The sequence below is a fragment of the Molossus molossus genome, unplaced genomic scaffold, assembly GCF_014108415.1.
Source record: "Molossus molossus isolate mMolMol1 unplaced genomic scaffold, mMolMol1.p scaffold_m16_p_23, whole genome shotgun sequence".
Taxonomy (NCBI): domain Eukaryota; kingdom Metazoa; phylum Chordata; class Mammalia; order Chiroptera; family Molossidae; genus Molossus; species Molossus molossus.
Genome location: NW_023425359.1, coordinates 6,729,523 through 6,754,209, shown reverse-complemented (window position 1 = coordinate 6,754,209; position 24,687 = coordinate 6,729,523). Strand labels below are relative to the sequence as shown.

Genomic DNA, 24,687 nt, shown 5'->3' with positions numbered 1-24,687 from the left:
TTTAATTTGCATCTCTCGGATGATTAGTGATGTTGAGCATTTCTTCATATGTCTCTTGGCCATTTGTATGTCCTGTTTGGAGAGGTGTCTATTCAGCTCCTCTGCCCATTTTTTAATTGGGTTCTTTGTCTTCCTTTTGTGGAGTTGTGTGAGCTCTCTGTATATATTGGAAATTAACCCCTTATCTGATACATCATTGGCAATGATGTTCTCCCATACAGTGGGTTGCCTTTCCATTTTGATGATCGTTTCTTTTGCTGTGCAGAAGCTTTTTAGTTTGATGTAGTCCCATGTGTTCATTTTCTCCTTTATTTCTGTTGCCTTAGGTGATGTATCAGTGAAAATTCTGCTCCGTATGATGTCCGAAATTTTGTTGCCTACATTTTCTTCTAGAATTTTTATGGATTCACGGGTCACATTTAAGTCTTTTATCCATTTTGAGTTTATTTTTGTGTATGGTGTAAGTTGATGGTCGAGTTTCATTTTTTTGCATGTAGCTGTCCAATTTTCCCAACACCATTTATTAAAGAGGCTGTCTTTACTCCACTGTATGCTCTTGCCACCTTTGTCAAATATTAATTGAGCGTATTGCCTTGGGTCCATTTCTGGGTTTTCAGTTCTGTTCCACTGGTCTATATGCCTGTTCTTGTGCCAGTACCAGGCTGTTTTGGTTACAGTCGCTTTGTAGTATAACCTGATATCTGGTAATGTGATCCCTCCAACTTTGTTCTTCTTTTTCAAGATTGCTGTGGCTATTCGGGGTCTTTTTTGGTTCCATATGAACTTTTGAAGTATTTGTTCTAGTTCTATGAAATATGTCGTTGGTATTTTGATGGGGATTGCATTGAATCTATAGATTGCTTTGGGTAGTATGGACATTTTAATTATGTTAATTCTTCCAATCCATGAACAGGGTATGTTCTTCCACTTTTTTATATCTTCCTCTATTTCTTTTTTCAATGACCTGTAGTTTTCTGCAAATAGGTCCTTTACTTCTTTGGTTAAGTTTATTCCTAGGTATCGTAATTTTTTTGGAGCGATGGTAAATGGGATTGTTTTTTCAGTTTCTCTTTCTGTGAGTTCATCATTGATGTACAAGAATGCCGTCGATTTCTTGACGTTAATTTTGTATCCTGCTACTTTGCCAAATTCATTTATTAAGTCTAATAGATTTTTGATGGAGTCTTTAGGGTTTTCTATGTACAATATCATGTCATCTGCAAATAATGACAGTTTCACTTCCTCCTTTCCAATTTGGATCCCTTTTATTTTTTCTTCATGTCTGATTGCTGTGGCTAAGACTTCCAGTAAAATGTGATTTTAAATAAGCAATAATTAAGGCACAGTTTATGTTATAAGGAGTATTGGTCCATAAGGAGAAACTGTGGTCCGTATTAACAGCCAGCTACAGTATCATCCTGTTCCCCATTTTTGTGAAGACGTAGTCTCTGCTCCCAGCCTTCATTCCCTGTTAACGAAGGCCTTTACCACACTCTAAATAATGTAGTTTCCTCTATGTGTACCTGGAGACATTGTCATGGAAGTCTCCGTGTCATAGTCATAGTGTGTGATTAATGGAAGCTTTCTAGTAGACCATGAGTCTTCCAAGGACTATACTCTGAAGAAAAGTACCCCTATAATGGTACAAAGCATGTAGGTTACGCCTCTTATGAATAGAAAAGATTTTGTTTTGTTCCTGTCTCTGAAAAGCCATTTGTTATGATTCGCTAAATAGTTTTAACTTAATCAGCGATCTTTTAGAAAGACCTTTGAGTAATCATAATACCATGACTTTAATTGTTCTCTTGATAAAAAGTCCAGATATGGCCCTGGCCGGTTTGGCTCAGCAGTTACAGCGTCGGCCTACGCTCCAGAGAAACCCAGGTTCAGTTTCCAATAAGGGCACGTATCTTGGTTGCAGTTTGTCCCCGGCCCCAATTTGGTCCTGCGGTGGTAACCACTCGATGTGTCCCTTTTACATCAATGTTTCTATCTCTGTCTCTTCCTCTCTCTCCTTCCCACTCTATCTGAACAAAAAAATGAAAAAATGTCCTCGGGTGAGGATTAAAAAAAAAAAAGCCCAGATATGCCCAGGGGAAAAGCACTGTTAAACTAGTAGGAGCTACCTTTTGAGAATATCAAAAATAGTTTCATTATCACTTAAGGATTTTGGCAAATAAGTTTGAGGTTATTAAAATAAATTCGAGAGGTAAAGTAGACATTATTAAGTGAAGGGAAGAAGCAAGGATGCTGCAGCTATTCACTGAGCTAGGGAACTTGAGGAGGGAGGGACGAGTGTGGGAGAGCTGAGTTCTGTGCAGGGCAGACCTCTGCCAGGCCTCCTCTGTCCTCTCTGCAGCCTTTGGTTCTTGGTTGCCCTTCCCTTTAGTCTTTAAACAGGTCTATACACTTTAAAATGATTACAATGGCAAATTTTATATTATGCATATTATCATAATTTTAAGAAATGGGATGATTGTAAAAACAAGTCCGAGGCTTTCCAACCTGGAAAGTATTTTTGCTTCAACTGTTGTCCTCCTTCTCTCATTCAAACTTTTCAGCTATTCTTTCTGTGGCCACTGTCTTTACTCCCCAGCCTCCTATTTATTACATATCTTTTTAAAGATTTTTTTGTATCCTCACCCGAGGACATTTTTTGATATTTTGTTCAGATAGAGTGGGAGGGAGAGAGTGGAAGAGAGAGAGAGAGAGAGAGAAACATCGACGTGAAAGGGACACATCGAGTGGTTGCCGCCCACATGACCCAACCAGGGCCAGGGACAAACTGCAACCAAGGTACATGCCCTTAGTGGGAACCAAACCCGGGTTTCTCTAGACCAGAGGCCGATCCTCTGACCGCTGAGCCAAACCAGCCAGGGCTAAAGACATTTTTATTGATTTTTAGAGAGAGAGAGAGAAACTGATCAGCTGCTTCCTGCACACTCCCTTCTGGGGATCCAACCCCAAACCCGGACATGTGCCCTGACCTGTAACTGAATCGGCGACCTCTTGGTGCATGGATGATACTCAACCAACTGAGCCACACTGGCCAGGTCTTTTCACTACATTTTCAGTCCATTTATATTCAGTGTGGGTTCTCTTCTGACCATGTTACGAAACCTTTCTTGTTGAGTTACTCTCAGAGAAAAATAGAGGAATACAGGTGAAGAGGAAACAGTTTATCCTAGTTCCACACTCTTGGGCCTGTTGACCTGAGCCCTCCAAAAGATAAGCTATGGAGTGAGATAGAAGATAATTGCATAACATTGGTGAATGTACTAAATACCACTGGGTCACTTACTTTAAAATGGCTAATTTAGCCCTGGCCAGGTAGCTCAGTTGGTTAGAGTGTTGTCATGATATGCCAAGGTTACGGGTTTGATCCCCGGTAAGGGCACATACAAGAAGCAAACAATGAATTCATAAATAAGTGGACCAACAAAACAATGTTTCTCTCTCTTTCTCTCTCTCTCTCTCTCTCTCTCTCTCTCTCTCACACACACACACACACACACACACAAGCTCCCTCCCTCTCTCTAAAAATCAGTTTTTAAAAAAGGCTAATTTTATGTTATGTTAATTTCACTTTAGTATTGGAAAAAAGGTAAGCTACTTTTTCTCTGCATGTAATTGCAGGATTTGGGGATCCAATATCCCATTCTCTGATCTTCTGTGCCTCATCCTAAAATGAAGCGTTCTGGATAAATATCGTATAACACAGACTTCACTCTTTTTCAAAGTGCTTGTTTGGAGGAAGTTAAAAGGATTACATTGGACATCCTTGAGGGAAGAAACTGTGACTTGTTCATCTCCAGGCCCTAGACAATCAGCCAATATTTTGTTCTCTTTATCAAAAGATAGGTCTGCCAGCCCTGGCCAGTTTGGTTCAGCGGTTAGAGCGTCGGCCTGCAGTCCTGAGAGACCCGGGTTCAGTTCCCGCTAAGGGCGTGTACCTCGGTTGCAGTTTGTCCCCGGTCCTGGTCGGTCGTGCGGGTGGCAGCCACTCGATGTGTTCCTTTCACGTTGATGTTTCTCTCTCTCTCTCTCTCTTCCTCTCTCTCCCTCCCACTCTACCTGAACAAAAAAAAATGGAAAAATGTCCTCGGGTGAGGACAAAAAAAAAAAAATTAAAAAAAAAAAAAAAAAAAAGATAGGTCTGCCATATGAGTAAAGAGAGTTCCCTTGTGGGATCGTTGATAGCTTGGGGGTGTCCTTTATATCTGATGTAGTCTGAATGATATTTCAGTGTAGTCTTGTATTTTTACCTTGTATATTACCTTGTCATGGCATTGAGCAAGCAGATGAAGCACTGCAGTAGTCTACTGAAAGGTTCCACTAAATGTGTGTTCTAGGGCATTGGCTCCTGGGGTATGAGCTTATTAGTACATCCCATGGAAAGGTGAGATGTTCTCCTCAGTCTAAAATGCTATCCTGCAAAGCCAAATTCTCTTTGTATTTCTAGTCTTTAAACTTGTCTAAATAGGATCATTTATCTATTTTTGTTTTGTTGGAAAATAAACTATGTTCATTTAAATTAGGAAGAAAACATACCATTTTTAAGTTCCACAGTATTGTCCTATTTGGAACTTGTCACTTGGAACTGGTTTGAGTAAAAAGAGCTCTGGCTTCTTTTTTCCAGAAATTTACCCTCACTTTCTTCTTCCTTTTAGCTCTCTAAGGAATCCCTCCAGTCCGTGGATGTCCTCCGAGAGGAAGCTTGTCAGATCTTGGATGAAATGAGCCACAAGCTGCGTCTGGGAGCCATCCGGTTTTTTGCTTTTGCCCTGAGTAAAATATTTAAACAAATTTACTCAAAAGTGTGTGTAAATGAAGAAGGTATTCAGAAAGTGAGTATTGCTTGTTAAACAGTCTTTTCTTCACCCCTCACTGTTCGGTCAACTCCCAGTCTTCTCACCCCTCACTAAATGGGCAGGCCTCGTCATCGGGCTCCTGTCCCGCAGAAGAGGCTCTGCCGTTCTGGAGGGTGGTGTTTTCTCTGTTGACCTTCAAACCTACAGACTTCAGGCTAACTTAGGTAAGACTTACAGATGAAGCTTATGTCCGATGTTCACTAAGTGATAGAAGTAATACAAATAATTTCTGCATATGCTTCACCTAGATTCCCCTGCATTTCCTTTATCCTTTCCTCAGTACTCTGGTGTGTCTTTCCTATGAACAAGGACATTCTTTCATGGTGCAGTTATCAAAATAAACAAATTAACATTGCTGTATTACTAATGACACAACCTTACTCGTATTTCACCAGTGGTCCTAGCGAAAGGAAATCCTGCAGCATGTGTTGTTACCTTTAGCTGCCATGTCACTGCAGACTTCTAATCTGGAACAGTTCCTCAGTCTTTGTGTTTCATGATATTTTTGAAGAGAACAGACCAGTTATTCTATAGTGTCTGCTGATTTGGCAGAGTGATGTTTTCTCAGCTCTGGGCTCAGTTGTGTACTTTGGCAGGCACACCTCAGAAGCAGTGCTGCATCCTTCTCAGTGCATCAGGTCAGGGTACATGGTGTCTGCTGGTCCCGTTAGGGTGATGCTCACTTGTGCTAGTTGGTTAAGGTAGTATCCGGTATTCTTCACGTTTCTCCACTGTAAAGTACTGTTTTTCCCTTTGCAACTAGTGAGTATCTTAAGGAGAGATACTTTGAGAATTGTTAAGTGTTCTGTTTTTGATCATAATTTCCTCCACTATTTTTTACATCCACTGATGATTTTTGCCCAAATCAGTCATTACTATAATGATTGCCAAATGGTGATTTTTCTAATTCTATCACTCTGTTATTTAATAGTTTGATTTTTCCTATAAAGATTATTTTTACTCAACTTCTTCTTCCTATCACTATCTTTAGATTGCTTACTTAATCTCTGAATCTCTGCCAAAGAATGTCTGGCACAGTGTTTGGAACCAGGGCATGTTGACTGGCCATGTCTTAACTGAGCACAAATTACCTTGCCTGAGTTAGTCATACTTAGATTTCAGAAAAACAGATAACACATTCACACCGTGAACACTCTTGAGGCTGACAGCCCCAGGAATACATTGGAAGCTGAAATGCATGCCTCCCAGCTACGTGCACCCATTGTCCCCAGCAATATTGTCCCTCTCATTTGTCCTAAAAATTCATAGATTTTGTTTTTAATCTGCCCCAGAAACATTTGTTCTCTCTTACTATGGACAGCCAGTCTGCAGCAGTTCACAGCTGACTTTTTAATTCAGGCTGACTTCAGTCTGTTCCCAGCTCTGCCATTTGTTAGATGCGTGACCCTGTCACAAACCAGGAAGCTACGGCTATTCACAAATATGTGGTATTAAACAATATTTGTAAAATGCTTACTACATAAAACGTTTAATATGGTACCCAGCTAATATACATTAGTGGTCATCACTGTTACTATGATCCATAAAAATTTGGATTTTTAGTATTCTTGCATTACGTGAGGTTATTTATCTAGAACTCTAAAATAAGATTATGTGAGTAGTATAGGAGGCAGAAAAACAGTATTAATTCCCTCTATACATATACACATTCTTCTGTGTTCTGATTTGAGATATGGTTTTAATAATATGGAAACTAAAATTATAAAAAACATTGCATTTATTTATTTTAAAGCTACAACGAGCCATCCAGGAGCATCCAGTGATTCTGCTGCCTAGTCATCGAAGTTACATCGACTTTCTGATGTTGTCTTTCCTTTTATACAACTATGATTTACCTGTACCAGTCATAGCAGCAGGAATGGGTATGTATTGTTTTTCTGCTTTTTCTTATTGTAAAAATTAAAATGTACCCTGGAATGAGTTTGACAAGACTGAGCTATTTGAGGAAGATGGTGAGGAGAGCCGCTCCCTTCCTCGCTCAGTCGCAGGTGTGGTCGGCTGTGTCCTTCTGTACGGTGCCAGCACGGACCCGCGAGACCTGTGCGCCTCGGGCTCTGCTTTCGGTGGAGAAACGAGATCATGTGACCTTTCTGTATTACCTGCCTTTTGCTTTTTTAAATTTAATAATATATCAAATTAATAAATTTAATAATTAGATAGATCTGACTTCTGTAATGTTTTTTAATTGTGGTGAAATACACAAAAATAACATTTACCGTCTGAACCACTTTTAAGCATACAGTTCAGTGGCATCAGGTGCATTCACATGATTGTACTACCATCACCACCATTCATCTTGCGAAACTGAAACTGACTCCATTAAACTATAACTCCCCGTTGTACTCTCCCCAAGCCCCTGGCAACCACCATTCTACTTTCTGTCTCTGTGAATTTCACTCCTCTACATACGGCATGTTAGTGGAATCATGCAGTATTTGACCGTTTGTGACTGGCTTATTTCACTCAGCATAATGTTTTCAAGGTTAATCCATGTTTTATAGCGTGTGTCAGAATTCCCTTCCTTTTTAAGGCTGTATAATATCCCATTGTGTGCATATACCACATTTTGTTATCTATTCATTCATTGGTGGCCACTTCCACTTTTTGGCTATTTTGAATAATGCTGCTATGGACATAGATGTACAAATATCTGTTTGAGTCTTTGCTTTCAGTTGTTCCAGTGTATTCTCAAAAGTAGAATTGCTGGGTTCTGTGATAATTTTTTTTTTTTTTTTTTTTATCCTCACCCGAGGACACTTCTCCATTCCCTGTTCAGATAGAGCAGGAGGAAGAGAGAGAGAGAGAAACATCGACGCGAAAGGGACACATCGAGTGGCTGCCACCCGCACGACCAACCAGGGCCGGGGAGAAACTGCAACCGAGGTACATGCCCCCAGCAGGAACCGAACCCGGGTCTCTCCGGACCGCAGGCCGACGCTTTAACCGCTGAGCCAAACCGGCCAGGGCGATAATTTTATTTTTTATTTTTTGAGAACCTCCATATTATTTTCTATAGTGGCCACACCATTTTACATTCCTACTAACAGTGCAGAAGGATTTCAGTTTCTCCACAGCCTCGCAAATGCTTGTTATTTTTTGGTTTCTCTCTCTCTCTCTTACACACACACACACACACACACGATAGCCATCCTAATTGGTGTGCAGTGGTATCTCATTATTATCTTATTATGAGGAATATCTATTCAAGTACTTTGCCCATTTTTAAATTCAGTTGTTTGTTTTTTGTTGTTGAGTTCTAGGAGTTCTTTATATATTCTGGATATTAACCTCCTGTCAGATATATGATTTGCAGATAGTTTCTCCCATTCTGTGGGTCAACTTTTCACTCTATTGATTGTGTCCTTTGGTGCACAGAAGTTTTTAATTCTGATATAGCCCGATTTACCTGTTTTTCCCATTTGTTTGCTGTGCTTTTGGTGTCACATCCAAGATAACTGTGACATCAAATGTCATGGAGCTTTCCCGTGTTTATTATAGGTCTAGTCTTACATTTAGGTCTTTGGGCCATTTTGAGTTCATTTTTGTATATAGTGTAAGATAAGAGTCCATCTATGTGTCTGAAATTTTTAGTAGCTAAATAATATTCAGTTGTGTAGATGTAATTTAGATTTGCGGTTATAGATAATTTTACAAGATATTTTATGTCCTGTAGGATTGATTCCCAAAAGTAGGATTGCTAAGGCAACTAAATTATTTATTTATCATCTTTTAAGGTAGCCAGGGAAGCTGGGATTTAAACATATACCTTTGTTAATCAGTACAGTAAACAGTGAGGTAAAAAAAAAACTGCGGGAAGGATCCCGTTGTAGTTCATAAGGGTGATGATTGGACCTTCATACATTTGTATGAGATGTGCCTCCCACTAAACCTTGTTACAACTTTGGCACATTACGCATCTGACTTAAAAAAAATAAAATAAAATTGCTGGAACTTATGTACTTTAACAGCATTTCACTGTATAGACATATGAGGAAGTGATTTGAAAATGAGGGAGAATGTAAAGAAGGAGTACTGTGTAAGTGATGCTGGAACTCCTCCTCTTAACTCTGGGTTTGCTTTATGAAATTCGTGCCACTCAAAGAAGCTGGGTCTTTTTACCTGACGGGTAGAGAGGGAAGGTGAGAGCTTGTCTGGCCTGGCTGTCCAGAGCATGGTGGACACATGTTGGTCTGTCAAGTTCAACAGCAGTGCTGACTAAAGACGTCAGCCTGATGACATTGTTACGGTTGTCACATTGCCTGCTGTCCCCTCTGTCTAGCTGGTCTGGTTGTAAATGCAGAGGTGCACGGAGGGCACAAAGTACTCTCCCAACGAGCACCTGCCCACGGAGTCCCTTCTTTTCCTTAATTCTATTGACGTCTCTTCTTGGAGATTTTGATCTCAGAAAGTATAGTCATTAATATCACAGGGCTGTCTTACATACATGAAATCCTTCTTAACAGAGTTTAGATCTTTACAGAAAGTTTCAGGCTCTGCAAGTCAGTGTTAAGCCTTCTTTGTGTGTTAGACTTCCTAGGAATGAAAATGATTGGGGAGCTGCTGCGGATGTCGGGTGCCTTCTTCATGCGGCGCACCTTCGGTGGCAATAGACTCTATTGGGCTGTGTTCTCCGAATATGTCAAAACCATGTTACGGGTAAATACAAATAAATACCAAGCTCTTTCAATCTATATTTTCTTTTCACTGAAATTTGCTGTAAGATCTTATTTAAATTCTTAACATCTGAATGGACCACTTAGCTATATTTCTCCCTGGAAGCAATGAGCAGAACTCAGCAGTCTGTTTACTCCGTGTGACTCTCTTGTTGGAGTCTCACTGTAAGCAGTGTTTGTTCAGAGGGCTGGGGCGGGAGCTGGGGGAAGGAATCAAAAGAAACATTTATTCTTTGAGCGCAGGCAACGGGTTTTGTGTTTTGTTTTGTTTGTTTGTGTTTTCTCTTTAAAGAATGGTTATGCTCCTGTTGAATTTTTCCTCGAAGGGACAAGAAGCCGCTCTGCCAAGACATTGACTCCTAAATTTGGTAGGTCACTTACAGACTGGAGGAAAACTGCAGACCCAAAGGCTTTACGTGTGACGTCGTAACAGCTGCTAAATAGTACTTTACACTTTTTTTTGCAAGATACTGTTTTTTTCATAAGTGTAACTGTTTAAGCTTAACTTTTTATAGTTATGGGCTTAGTATATCATGTATATTTTTAGTATCTTCCTGTTTATGTGCCCTTGTTTTTAAACTCCTTGATATTTGTGAAAAGCCATTCTCCCTTTGTTTACAGGTCTTCTGAATATTGTGATGGAACCATATTTCAAAAGAGAAGTTTTTGACACCTACCTTGTTCCAATTAGCATCAGTTATGATAAGATATTGGAAGAAACTCTTTATGTGTATGAGCTTCTAGGGGTTCCGAAGCCAAAGGAATCTACAACTGTACGTAAAGGGTGATTGGACCTAATTTCATTGGAATTTAGTGGAAATGATTGTTTACAAATCAACTGATTTCCTAATTTACTTCCTTCTGTTTTCTTTTCCCCTGTGTTGATACTGTTAGGGATTGCTGAAAGCCAGGAGGATTCTCTCTGAAAATTTTGGCAGCATCCACGTATACTTTGGAGACCCTGTGTCCCTTCGGTCTCTGGCGGCTGGGAGGATGAGCCGAAGCCCATATAACTTGGTACCAAGGTGCAAGGCTATTGTTCTCATAACTGATGTAGAATCAGTGAACATCTGGAAATAGGGATTGTGGTTCTTGACCATTTCTAGGACTGAAACTTGGTTATTTGAGATCACACATCAGGGAAGTGGAAAGCCTCAATTAAAAAAGAATTATGTGTTTGCCAAAAGCAATCAGCTGCAGGATGTATCTGTCAAACATGCAAAGTCAAACAGTTCATTCTTCTCAGAGGAGCCAGTCCCTGACCAGCTTAAAGTGGGAAGAGTCCTGGTCGGTGTGCTCAGTGGTTAGAGCATTGGCCCTGCACTGAAGGGCTGTGGGTTTGACTCCTTGTCAAGGGCACATACCTGAGTTGCAGGTTCAATCTCTGGCCCTGGTTGGGGTCATGCGGGAGGCAACTATACTATGTGTCTCCCTCACATCAATGTTTCTCTCTCTCTCCTCCTCCCTCCCTTCCACTCTCTCTAAAAATCAATGGAAAAAAATATCCTTAGTGAGGATTAGCCAAAAAAAGTGGGAAGAAATACAGCATTGTTAATAAGTGAATGTATGGAAATGGTAGGCCAGCCAGGGTATGTACTAAGTATTATTTTGGATCCCAGAAAGGATCGTATAATAATAATGAATGGGAATGAGTTTCTCTTCTCAAGAAGAGTATAGTTTTATGGGCAAGGAAATGAATTAGGTTCTTTTAAGATGTAGGTATGGTACACATTTAGGTTTGTGGTTTTTTTTAATATGTTTTTATTTTTTATTTTTTTAGGGAAAGGGAGAAAGAGATAGAAACATTGATGACAGAGAAACATGATCAACTGCCTCCCACACGCCCCTCACTGGGGATCATGCCCACAGCCCAAGCATGTGCCCTGACTGGGAATCGAACTGGTGACCTCATGGTACATGGGTTCATGCTCAACTACTGAGCCACACTAGCCAGGCTAGGTTTTCTTAATTTAGAGAAATACACCGGAGGAAGCAAGGGAGACAGAAATCATCTGCCTGGCCCGGTAGGACGTGACTACAGCATCATTCATGATTTATCTGTATCACCAAACATCCCACAGCAGCTAGGGTGCTTTGCTGGTAGCTTCGTTAGCTTCAGAGCAGATGTCAGCTTTTGTTGTCACAGGCTTTGTCTCTATAGATCTCAAAGTGGGTTGTTACCTAGTACAGAGCACCCTCATTGGCTACAGTTTTCACATTAAGCCACCTTATTACATGGCTTGCTTTTAGGTCAGATGTGTATTCCTGCTTCAGCTATCTCTGGAGGCTCCCTGTGTTGTCTGATTCACCTTGGTGATCCATGCTTGAGGAGTCTGTCAGGAAAGGATCGTGGCAGTACTTGGCAGGTGCCCTGAAGCTTCTCAGGAGGACAGTGGCAGTCAGGCAAACAGGACAGCCTGTGTAGACATGAACAGTTGTTTTAGCACTTGATATGTGTGTTCTCCAAGAGAGATGCTCTAAGTCCTGTGGGTTTAGAAAGAACAGAGTAGTTCACTCTACTTGGGAGGCATCAGTTTTCACAGAAGTGATCTAGCCTATTTGTAAAGCAACACAAGTTTTTGTTGCCTGGAACCAGAAACAATAGGACCCTATTCCCATGAGTATTTTTATCACCTGTCAAGAGCCTACCTAGAGACATCTGGACAAAGTAAAGCAAAGGTAGGTTCCTGCAAGGTGACCTGGCAGACTCTGTTGGCAAAAGTCTGAGAAGCCTTCCAGGTGGCCTGTGTTCCATCCCCTCCCTTGGTACTTGTCTCAGTAGCAGAACTGTGACTTGCTCTGTGCTCTGCTTTTAGATATATTCCTCAGAAACAGTCGGAGGACATGCACGCCTTCGTCACTGAGGTTGCCTACAGAATGCAGCTTCTCCAGATTCAGAACCTGGTACTGAGCCCGTGGGTCCTTGTCGTTGCTGTCCTGCTCCAGCACCAGCCTTCCATGGACTTTGACGCTCTGGTGGAAAAGACTTTGTGGTTGAAAGGCTTAACCCAGATCTTCGGGGGCTTTCTCACTTGGTCCGGTATGTATGTGGACCATACATGATGAGAATGTGACTTTATTTTTTTTAATCCTCACCCAAGGGTATTTTTCTGTTTAACTTCAGATAGAATGGGAGGGAGGGAGAGAGAAACATTAACGTGAGAGGGACACCTCAACTGGTTGCCTCCCACACAACCCGACCAGGGCTGGGGACGAACCGTAACTGAGGTATGTGCCCTTGACCAGAATCACACCCGCGACTCATTGGTCTGCGGGGTCTGCGGGCCAAAGCTCCAACTGCTGAGCCAAACCGGCCAGGGCAGAATGGTACCTTTTTTTAATTTCTTCATTTGGAAGGAAAAGTTGTAGTCTAGACATGGAAAACCTACATAGGACTTTGAGCAAAGTATTGCTCAGAGAGGGAAAGAAATGTCACTATAGGACATTGGTTATTCGAGAAATAGTGTTTATTTACGTGTTATTTCTCCCTGTGAGACTATCTTGAGGACTAGAATACGATTTTCTTGGCACCTAGCGGAGTGGAGAATAAATAGTGAGTCCTTTTTGCTCCACATAGCAGGTCTTTTTAAACCACATTATATTTGCAACCCATTTGCCTCACTGGATTGTATGTATTAATAACAATTCTGAAAAACTTGATTGGAGTTATATGAGTACTATGATGGGAGTTGGGGTATATATGACAATAATTAGCTTAAGTTGTTTTCAATCTCTTTGATTTAAAATTACAGAGACTGCAGTTGAAAATGCGGTTCTTTTAAGACCAGCTAATTATTTGCAGTCAGGCACCTGCTGTTCACTCATGAAACCGTGTTGGGCACCTACTTGTTGCTGGTACTGCCAGGGATGCAGACATGAGCAAGATGCAGTCTTGTTCTGGAGGCTCTGGTTTGTAGAGTGCAGGGGTGGGCGCTGTGCAGACTAGTAAAGACTGCCCGGGAGATAAGACAGAGCTGCAGACAGACCGCAGAGGTGAGCGAACACTGCGGAGGCAGGGCCCGCGCTCAGGGCCCGCGCTCAGGGCCCGCGCTCAGGGCCTGCACTCAGGCTGCAGAGAAGTGATTTTGGAATCAGTCCTGGTGAAAAACGGGCTCTTCAGGGAAACAGCGGGAGAGGAGCGCAGCTAGCATAGGGTTAGGACATCAGAATGGCCCGACAGCCATGGTCCCTCGACGTGCGGGAGGTTGGTAAGGTTGGGGTGCTGGCTCGGGTGCAGGGCGTTGGAGAAGGACAGCAGCTGGACCAGACTGACCTGTGCGCGGGGCGTTCTGAACGCGGTCTGTAGGTTATGCGAAGCAGTCGAGGATTTTGAGCAGGGAAGGAGGACCAGCTGATTGGACATTATTGCTAATTTAGAATGTTATGTATATTCAGTTTTTTCGTTTTTACTCATATTATCCCATATTCCTAAACTCTCATATCTAGAGCTTTTTATCGATATATATCATTATATAACATCATATTGTATTATGTATGTAAAGTATATCACACATGATACAGGGTGAGGCAAGAGGAGGTTTACAGTGGCGAGTACATGAAACAGTTTATTCTTGTATTGTTACTCATTATTGTACTCTTTTCCGTATGAACAACTGTAAGCCCACTTTTGCCCAGCCTGTGTTACGTTTGTGTCAGCACTGGGAGCCGCTGAGAAGGCTCCTTAGGCCCTGGCCAGTTTGGCTCAGCGTTTAGAGCGTCAGCCTGCGGTCCGGAGAGACCCGGGTTCGGTTCCCGCTAAGGGCACGTACTTCGGTTGCAGTTTGTCCCCGGCCCTGGTTGGTCGTGCGGGTGGCAGCCACTCGATGTGTCCCTTCACATCGATGTTTCTCTCTCTCTCTGTTCCTCTCTCTCCCTCCCACTCTACCTGAACAAAAAAAAAAAAAAAAGGAAAAATATCCTCGGGTGAGGATAAAAAAAAAAAAGAGAAGGCTCCTTAGTCCAGACGGGGTCTGGGGCGTCCGGAGGAGCACCTGTGCGCTCACATGTCCTTTCCACGACGTCAGCGGACTTGTCCCAGCTCGAGCAGATGCCTGCTTCCTCCCCTCAGCCCGCCCTTTGGCTCAGTCAACAGTTAAATAATTTCCCCTGGCCAAGAATATTTGTTACATATACCGCCTCTTCATTATGCTTCTGTAATCCTAACTCCTTGGCTATCTCCAGGCCAGCATAGTGCCCGCTGGTGAGTCACAGGAACTGTAGTGGGCCCGCTTCTCTCGTCACCTTTGATACAGGAAACCCAGGAAAACCCCCAGCTCGCCTGTGTGCTCAGAGGCCTTTGGTTCACCTGAGAAGTTGCAAAGTGATTTTCTTGCCATCTTGAAATTGATCTAAGTGAGAGGGGGTGTGTGTGTGTAGCATGTTTTAATATATATTTATGGGCCTCTTACTGTTGTTAATTTCACAAGTATGTGATTTTTTTAATCATGTAACTTGAAGCTCTTACAAAACGTTGGGTACCCTTGGTTCCTGAGGCGGAATTGGTTTTCAGAGTGGGACTGATGTGCGTTTCAGAATGGCTGACAGATCTGGGGTGCATACGTATATTACATGTCCAGAAAGTTTGGTTTTTGAAATAAAACTTCTAAAATACTCTTCACATTTGATGTCATTAGCTCAGCTAGTGGAATCTAAGGCCAGCACCTGGGATTTGAATAAGCAGGTCAAGTCACCAGCACTGATGTGTCATAGACCTGAGACTCCCAGCAGTGACCCAGCGATTTTTTTTGCCATTGGCCTGAATGCATTGTCTTGTGTGTAGAGAGTGAACCTGCTGACGAAGTGATCCAGTCCAGCATTCTCCTGCACTCCAACGTTGTTGGCCTCGTCAAAGACCGGGTGGCTCTGAGAGTGGACGTCGGGGACTCGGAGGTGGTGGACGGCCTCATCCACCGGCACATCACTCTCCTCACGTGCTCGGCCTACAGGAACCAGCTGCTCAACGTGTTCGTGCGCCCGTCTCTGGTGGCGCTGGCGCTGCAGATGGCTCGTGGGGTCAGGAAAGGTGACTGGGGAATGTGGCCTTGACGTGTGGGAGACCTGGCCCCTCGGGTCTGTGCCAGGAGCAGCGCTGGGAGCCTGGTGTGGCTCACTCCGTGTGTAGCCGCGCAGCAGCCCATGCGCGCAAGTCAGGCTTCGGCCCCGAGTCCATGGCATCCGCGTAGAACGGGAGCCCAAGGGACCTGAGAAATCCTCTGATCTAGACTCTCCTTTTATTTTATTTATGTTGTGTTAACCCTCACCTGAGGATATTTTTCCACTGAGTTTTAGATAGAATGGAAGGGAGGGAGGGAGAGAGAGGGAGAGAGAAACATCGATGTGACAGAGACACCTCAATGGTTGCTTCCTGAATGACCCTGACCAGGGTTGGGGATCGAACTTACAACCCAGGTACATGCCCTTGACTGGGAATTGAACCCATGACCCTTCGGTCCTCGGTCTGACACTCTAACCACTGAGCCATATAAGCCAGGGCTAGACTCCACTTTTATAAATATGGAAAATTTGCCTAGAAAGCTGCATAATTTCTTAGAGAAGGATCAGGGACTAAAGCATAGTTCTCTTGACCTGATGCTCTTTTTCTGTGCTAACAGCTCCCATCACTGGACAGGTAGGCGGCATGGTGGACAGTCGGGCAGGGTAGGAGTACTGACTAGAGGGACAGGTAGGCGGGATGGTGGATGGTCCGGCAGGGTAGGAGTACTGACTAGAGGGACAGGTGGGCGGGGTGGTGGACGGTCCGGCAGGGTAGGAGCACTGACTAGAGGGACAGGTAGGCAGGGTGGTGGACGGTCCTGCAGGGTAGGAGTACTGACTAGAGGGACAGGTAGGCGGGGTGGTGGACGGTCCGGCAGGGTAGGAGTACTGACTTGAGGGACAGGTAGGCGGGGTGGTGGACGGTCCGGCAGGGTAGGAGTACTGACTAGAGGGACAGGTTGTTGCAGTGACAAGTGTGCAGATGAGCAGAACACAGTTTCTGTCCACAGGATCTTATCATCAAGGCTGGGTTCTCTACCCAGACCACACATTAGAATTACTGGAGACTCTATCCCATTCCCAAAAGTTGAGTCAGTTGGTCTGGAGTGTGGACCAGACATTGGCGTTTTTGGTTTTGTTTTTTCAAATCTCCCTAGGTAATTCTAAGGAAAGATCGGCCCTGGCCGGTTGGCTCAGTGGTAAGAGCGTCACCCACAGACCAAAGAGTTCTGGGTTCAATTCTGTCCAAAGGCATGTACCTCGGTTGCAGTTCATCCCTTGCCCTGGTTGGGGTTGTGTGGGTGGCAACCAATCGATGTGTCTCTCACATCGATGAACCTCGAAGGTCCTGTGTCTGTGCCCTCATTTAGCGATTGAGGAGATAGGCCCAGGGAGCTCAGATGATTTAGTTCAGGACACAGGAAACTTTAATCTGATTTCAGCTCTATCTGAGGTTTCCTACATCAGAATTCCTCCACAACTAAGGGTCACACACTTGGTCTTTGAGGGTGTCGTGAACACCCTGAAATGGAGGCAACATTTGACATCTTTCTGTACATGTATTTTTCTAAGGAGAAAGTTCACAGCACATGTCAGGAAGATGAGGAAGCCTCTGTGATTGGTGGGCAAGGTGGCCCTATGTGTCTGGAGAACCAGAGAGCGTTTCTGTTGTGTGCTCACATCCTCCAGTATGGAAGATGTGGTCAAGAGAGCGGAAATAGGAGTCTAGAGGGAATGAAGGAACCCTTCTCTCTTCTCTGGGGGAGCCTGGGTAGGGAAAGGGAAGTTCCCAGTTTCTAAGGAATGTGGTGTCTTGTTCAGTCCAGACTGACTGATTAGAGGCTTGGTTGTCATTTAGATCCAACCATTAAAACTGCTAGACTATAGTTGGCTCTGTAGATAAAATTTGCATTGGTTATAGCTTTCATTGGGGGCCTTAGCTCTAATCCTTGATAGATGAATGATATGCCTCTGAAATACAGCATTTTTCTGGTACCGTGGAATTCTTGCCACTCCCTGAAAGTTTAAAAACCAATGTTGTAATTTTCTGTAATGCATTTATTTCCAGAGGATATCTACAGTTGCTTTCGCTTCCTACACGATGTTTTGTCGGATGAGTTCATCTTCCTTCCAGGAAACACACTAAAGGTAAATCCTTGCAACCATGGAGCCGATGTATTTGCAGCGCGAGTCCTGGAAATGACAGGGGTCCACCAGTGCGGCTCCTTTCTTCGGGCAGCGTGCAGCAGGCTTACTGGGGACCTGGAACACTCCAGTCAGCAGACTCTAGTTTGATTCTTGGTTAAATGTAATCAATATCTTTGAGATTATTTGGTAAGAAGAGGGTCATTCTTTGAACCGTTAGTGCAGCTACTGCAAATAAATCAACTATATTTTGCTAAAAATGTACCAACCAGCATACAATTTCCCGTTAACAACTATTGGAATGAGTGGGGCCTTTTGCTTTCCGAGTAGAGAGTGTGCTCTTGCCTGGTGGTGTAGACAGCTGATGAGGGATCGGGCTCCTGGAGCTGGAGTGCTGGGTGCTGGGGTGGGGAGAGGCCAGGTAGACAGCAGGGGGGCCAGCTCTCTGTACACTGTGCCAAGGAGAACAGGTGTCACGTAGCAGAGAAAGAGGGTGGGTGCCACAGCTTTTGAGCATAATTCTAAGTATTTTAGGACTTGCTGTTGCCCTTCCTGTTTAAATTTACAGAGTGTGGCTGTGCAAAGGGAAAGAAAATCCATCACCCAAGTGGTGACTCCTCAGCTCATAAATGTTGTGTTTGCTGTGTGTGAAGTTCAGCACTGAGCACTTCCTTGGCTTCCATGTGACAGCCAGACCCTCTGGGAAGGGTTGTGACAGCTGGTGTTCGCTTGTCTTGCCAGCACCCGGCTGCACACACTGAGCTCAGCGCATACTAACCTAGGGATCCATTCTGTCTTCTCCGGTCCCTCCAGGACTTCGAAGAAGGCTGTTACCTGCTTTGTAAAAGTGAGACCATTCAGGTGACCACGAGGGACATCTTAGTTACAGAGAAAGGAAATACTGTGCTAGAATTTTTAATAGGACTCTTTAAACCTTTTGTGGAATGTTATCAGGTATGTAAATCTTTCACAAGTTCTCTGTTACCCTTCCATGTCAAGTTTAACTAAGGTTTCCCCACCCGCACTTATTTCTGGCCTATAGGGCAAGTATCTTCCCCAGGTGAATGGGAGAACCAGAGAGACTGATTACTGGGATGAGTGATTTCACCTGTCAGGTGAGACCTTGCTCCCTGCATACAGGAGGAGGTTGGTCCATTACAGACCCAAGAGGATGACAGCTTGATGACACCGTGAGCACAGTATTCCTGTGACCACAATCACAGCCAAGCATTGTTGCAGTTACCTTACAGTGTTTGTTCAGAGTATGTAGCAAGATGTTTGACACATAGTAGGCACTTAGTAAATGCAAGATTTGAATGATACACTAAGTCAGTTGGAAGGGAAAGAAGTTCAAGGAGAAGTAGCTGAAAGTTTGTCAGAGCTCTAAGGAGTGATTAGGAGAGGGGATGGTGTGTATGTCAGCAGGAATTGTGCCTGCATTCAGAGGGGGACAGGTTGTTTGAGATGGAAACGCCAGAGGGGCCCCTGACATCAGAGGGAGATAGGTTATTTGAGATGGAATGGTCAGAGGGGCCCCCACACATATTTTCGAGAAGAGGACTCTGGCTGTCAGCTCTGTGCACTGTTGAGGGGCACCCAGGACCTGACTTCCTGGCAGAGTCATGCTTTGGTTAAGGAGGTAGCCCTGGCCAGCCTCCATGTACAAAGTCTTGCCCTTAGTAGGTATTGGATAAATACTCTCTACCTTTAAGCACTATTCTTAGTAGAAATCAAGTATTTTAGGGTCTAGCATGTTATTAGGTCTTTTTAGAGAAAAAATAAAGTTATAAAAAATTTGGTCCCTCTCTTCCTAAGCAGCATAAGATAAATTAAGCTGATAATTCACTTAACTTGCAGCCCATTAAGTGAAATTATATTTTAATAAATGTCGGTACTATTGCAAATGTTTTTTTCTAATTGTAAACAGTGGTATAAGTTCAGTAGAGCTCTTATTTTTCTTTGTAATCCTCACCCGAGGATATTTTTCCATTGATTTTCAGATAGAGTAGGAGGGAAGGGGAGAGAGAGAAACATCGATGTGAGAGAGACACATCAGTTGGTTGCCTCCCACATGACCCCAACCTGGGCCAGGAATCAAATTAGAACCGAGGTACGTGCCCTTGACCAGAACCGAACCCGGGACTCTGGTCCGCAGTCGGATGCTCTAACCGCTGAGCCAAACCGGCCAGGGCATCAGTGGTGCTCTTAAAATTCTGCAGCCTTCCCGTGCTCAGACCTTGCAGGTTTGGTCTGCTCTAACATGGCGTGTCACTCTGCAGCGGGGCAACGTAAAACGATCTGCTGTTCTGTGGTATTTAACTGCCGTTTTCCTCTCTCTGCCTCTCATCCTCCCTTTTAAAATCAGATAATTTGCAAATACCTCTTGAAGGAAGAAGACGACTATTTCACTGAGAAACAGTACTTGGCTAGAGTTAGGACATTCACAAGTCAGCTTCTTGATCAAGGTCAGTCACACCTCTGTGGGCGGTGGTTTCCTTTGGCTGGGAACAGAAGTGGTCCACTGACTCTTCTCCACCTCTGTTGTAGGTGCCTCACAGTGTTATGATGTATTATCTTCTGATGTTCAGAAAAATGCCTTAGCTGCCTTGGTGAGGCTAGGTGTGGTAGAGAAGAAGAAGGTGTAAGTACTGTGCGAGGCTCCCATGGGTGCTGACGGGGCTGTGGCTGTAGTGACGGTTGAACAGAGTCCAGAGAGCTGCAGTGTGATCCGGTCAGCGCACTGGCTTCACTTGCCCACGTCCCCGTGAGCTGGGTGTGCGAGTTAGCCTGCAGGCTCCGGCTTCAGAGGAGGCCAGTGGGGGGCACGGGAGGGGGGCGCTCTAGCTCAGCGTTTGGCTTCGGCCTAACATTGGAATTTATAGATAATAGGACAGATGTTTGGGTGGTGTGTGTGTACATTTATGTGTGTGTACATGTACAACACATAAATATGAACGTTTGTATGTATAAATAGATACTGACTCCTCTGAGTGAATGAGTGTAAGAATGAGAAAGCTTAGTGGGTAAACTTCCCTAGTGTGTCTCTAATGTGGCCAAAGAACTGAAGCAAAAAGCCAGAAAGTAGGACAGGAAGGAGCAGGGGGCCTTTTAATGTTTTCACATTAATCTTAAGGAAAACTGGTTACAAGTAGTCCTGCTGGTAAATAGTGACAGTTGATTTTCCGCCTAGTGTGTGCAGTAAGAAAACTTGTTACTTTTTCTCCTAGAAATAATGAGTATATATTTAATGTGAATGAACCTGCTACAACAAAATTAGAAGAAATGCTTGGTAAGTACAGTTCAATTGAGTATGATTAGTTTTCACGTGTTATCTGTCAACATACAGTGAAACAAGAACGTATACTACAGCACCAAATGCCTATCAAAACGGACAATAGAGTTTTAATACAAACACAACTATTACGTCATCTAGAATTTTCTCAAGGAAACTAAGGGGAAAGTGCAAGGAAATGACCAGAGAACACCACACGCTTGCCATAGGCAGTCAGACAGCAGGAAGACAGACTGTGCGCCCCCTGCCTGACCACTCGGGGTCCGAGATCTAGGCCCGTCATGTCTGGTATTGGATGTCGAGCACGTACCTCTCAGGTAGTCCTTGGAGTCTCTCTGTCCCTCAGGACTCTGATCCCTTCTTTCCCAGGTGAGAGATTGGGTCAGTGTCCACATCACTTACACTTCCTGAACTCAGAATTGGAGAACAGTCCAAGATCCTATCAGCTTACAAAGAAATAGTCCTGCCCAAGAAGGCAGGGGCATTGTTTCTGGGCCACAGTAGGAGTCAAGAGTGTGCTATAAGCCGAGATGTAAAGGTTAGAGGAGGTAGAGATCACTTCTCATAGGAATGACGGGGAAATTTTAGGAAGGACGCGGGTGTTAGCATTTGAAAAAACTGATTCTATTGAATAAAGCATGGATCATTGAGTAGTATTCTTACCAGTTATGTTTTTGTACCTAATTCTAATTTAGCACCTTTGTCAAACCTGCATGGAAGAGCTGTAGGTGGGTGTCTGTTGGGATGATGGGAAAGCCAAGATGGGCACGTGGTTGAAGGAGAGTGGGTGTAGGAGGGAGCAGAGGGCAAAGGACTCCTTGGCATAGATTGGAAAGGTGAAGCTGGGATCGTGGGACACGGAACATTGAAACTTGGTTTTGAATTTGGTAAGGGGCAAATAGCTTAAACACACCTTACTCTGTGAGGATGATGGAAGTGATTTCTCAATGATGGAAAGCCACGTGGTCTGGGTGAGAAGCTACGAGAACATACTGGGCTTGAGGTCAAAACATGGCTGAGTGCAAGTCCTGCCTCTGCCTCGGCTCCGGGTGCTGGCCATGCCCTCGCCTCTGAGATGCGCTGCCTCTGCGGGGGGCCGGGCACTGGCCATGCCCTCCCCTCTGCGATGCGCTGCCTCTGCGGGGGGCCGGGCGCTGGCCATGGCCTCCCCTCTGAGATGCGCTGCCTCTGCAGGGGCCGGGCACTGGCCATGCCCTCCCCTCTGCGATGCACTGCCTCTGCGGGGGGCCGGGTGCTGGCCATGCCCTCCCCTCTGAGATGCGCTGCCTCTGCAGGGGGCCGGGCGCTGGCCATGCCCTCCCCTCTGCGATGCGCTGCCTCTGCGGGGGGCCGGGCGCTGGCCATGCCCTCCCCTCTGCGATGCGCTGCCTCTGCGGGGGGCCGGGCGCTGGCCATGCCCTCCCCTCTGCGATGCGCTGCCTCTGCAGGGGGCCGGGCGCTGGCCATGCCCTCCCCTCTGCGATGCGCTGCCTCTGCAGGGGGCCGGGCACTGGCCATGCCCTCGCCTCTGAGATGCGCTGCCTCTGCAGGGGGGCCGGGCACTGGCCATGCCCTCCCCTCTGCGATGCGCTGCCTCTGCAGGGGGCCGGGCACTGGCCATGCCCTCCCCTCTGCGATGCGCTGCCTCTGCAGGGGGCCGGGCGCTGGCCATGCCCTCCCCTCTGCGATGCGCTGCCTCTGCGGGGGGCCGGGCGCTGGCCATGCCCTCCCCTCTGCGATGCGCTGCCTCTGCAGGGGGCCGGGCACTGGCCATGCCCTCGCCTCTGAGATGCGCTGCCTCTGCAGGGGGGCCGGGCGCTGGCCATGCCCTCCCCTCTGCGATGCGCTGCCTCTGCAGGGGGCCGGGCACTGGCCATGCCCTCCCCTCTGCGATGCGCTGCCTCTGCAGGGGGCCGGGCGCTGGCCATGCCCTCCCCTCTGCGATGCGCTGCCTCTGCGGGGGGCCGGGCGCTGGCCATGCCCTCCCCTCTGCGATGCGCTGCCTCTGCGGGGGGCCGGCGTCTCCAGCGGTGCTCGTCCGCCTGTTGGACTCTGCAGTGTTAGTGTTCTCCTTGCCAGTGGCTGCAACAGTCGTCAAAGGGTGAACGCGGTGTCACGTCATGCTGTCTCTTCCTTCCTCAGGTTGTAAGACGCCAGTAGGAAAACCAGCAACTGCAAAACTTTAATAGTTGCCAAACAGCTGTGGAAATTTTGGTGATATAATTACTGTCATCCGAGGACTTTTATTACAGCAAATGGGTGTGAAGGCAGAGACCCTTCTCTCTCCTGCTTCCCAGGACTTGGAGACTGTGGGCTCGAGAGAGGCGGTGAAGGCCAGTTGAAGCCCTGTAACTATCTGCACCACGATGATTTGAGAGGCATTTGTATCGAACTCTGTGTGTTTTAAAATAAAACAATCTTTGGGAAACATGTTTGGAAAAACAAAGCCCAGATGCTGTCACTAACATTTTTCAACTTCTCACCGCGTTAAACTGGGACACTGACTTCGGGCTGACAGTGCGGCATCGACGGCAGGGCTCTGGCTGTGCCAGGAAAGCCGCTGGACGGGCATCGCTGCCCGCTGCTCGGACACAGCCGGCCCTCGCCCGACAGCCCACGCAGGCTCCGGGAACGGCAGCTTCAGGTGAAACAGTGTGTGACCAACCGGCGTCACCACAGGCTGGTTCCTGTAACAAGAGTTAGTTCCCGCAGCTGGTTCTGGTCCCATCGACATCACCAAGCTCTCAGTGGAGACCCAAAGCACCTAGTGCTAAACATTGAAGTAAATCGGACCTCTACTTAAGATAGATGGATGAAGAGATTATCTTTTAACCTCCTCTTCCAGGCACCTCATGGCACAAGGCAGGTTCCACCCGGGACAGGATGCCTGTCCACCCTGGGAGCACTCCCTCACTCACACACTCACTCACACACACTCACACTCGGACCGGGTCAGCGCGGGCACGCTACTTCACCTCCCCTGCGCGTCTTTGGGATGTGGGAGGAATCGGAGTCCCCAGACAAAACCCACTCAGACCTGAAAAAGAACATGTCCACGCCACACAGCTGCCCTGGCCAAGAAATATTTTTTTTCTCACCGACATAACAAACGACAAGGTTGAGTAAATTAGCGTGCATTAAAATGTGCCACCCAAGAGCCCTTAATCAATAGAACTGAGTCAGAGGAAGTACATGCATCGAAGAGAAGTTGTGTATCATAAATAGGCTTAAGAATTCAAGGGGGAAAAGTTTAAAATAAGGTGGGTAAACACCAAAAACCACAGCAACCAGCCACCTCTGGAAGTGACATTTAAGCTACAAGTAAAATGAGCAGGAGGCGGCCTTCAAACTGTGGGGTTAGGGTGATAAAGGGGGGACCAGAAGGCTTGGATGGGCAGAGAGAAGGATCAGAATCTCCTGGGCTTGGTTTTGGAGAACCTGAAAGACCAATGTGGCTGAAATAAGCATGAATTTGGAGAGAAACGCCATGACAAAATACCACAGACTGGGTGGTGCAAACAACAGTAGTACATTTTCTCACAGTTCTAGAGGGTGGAAGTCCAAGATCAAGGTGCCAGCAAGTTAGTTCCATCCTGAGGTCTTTTCTGGGCTCTAGGAGGCCGCCATCGCTGTGTGCTCATAAGGCCTCTGCATGGAAAGAGCAAGCTCTCTGGTGTCTCTCCTCCTGGGG

At 45.5% G+C, this 24,687-nt stretch overlaps 1 protein-coding gene and 1 non-coding gene across 3 annotated transcripts in view; both read left to right on the top strand.

Moving 5' to 3' along the window:
- Positions 1 to 23,433, top strand: part of GNPAT (glyceronephosphate O-acyltransferase) — a 36,008-nt gene extending 12,575 nt beyond the window's left edge. For both annotated transcript variants that reach the window (XM_036277521.1, XM_036277522.1), the window contains exons 3-16: positions 4,671 to 4,847; positions 6,625 to 6,754; positions 9,421 to 9,548; positions 9,858 to 9,933; positions 10,187 to 10,338; positions 10,460 to 10,590; positions 12,382 to 12,605; positions 15,345 to 15,587; positions 17,628 to 17,707; positions 18,518 to 18,658; positions 20,070 to 20,169; positions 20,252 to 20,345; positions 20,932 to 20,993; positions 23,139 to 23,433. In XM_036277521.1, the coding sequence (XP_036133414.1) occupies positions 4,671 to 4,847; positions 6,625 to 6,754; positions 9,421 to 9,548; positions 9,858 to 9,933; positions 10,187 to 10,338; positions 10,460 to 10,590; positions 12,382 to 12,605; positions 15,345 to 15,587; positions 17,628 to 17,707; positions 18,518 to 18,658; positions 20,070 to 20,169; positions 20,252 to 20,345; positions 20,932 to 20,993; positions 23,139 to 23,182 (1,782 nt within the window). In that variant the 3' untranslated portion in view covers positions 23,183 to 23,433. The remainder of the gene's footprint in view (positions 1 to 4,670; positions 4,848 to 6,624; positions 6,755 to 9,420; positions 9,549 to 9,857; positions 9,934 to 10,186; positions 10,339 to 10,459; positions 10,591 to 12,381; positions 12,606 to 15,344; positions 15,588 to 17,627; positions 17,708 to 18,517; positions 18,659 to 20,069; positions 20,170 to 20,251; positions 20,346 to 20,931; positions 20,994 to 23,138) is intronic.
- Positions 8,711 to 8,815, top strand: LOC118640805. The gene has a single exon (XR_004961458.1). It is a non-coding gene; the product is annotated as a small nucleolar RNA U13 (small nucleolar RNA).
- Positions 23,434 to 24,687: the final 1,254 nt, after the last annotated feature.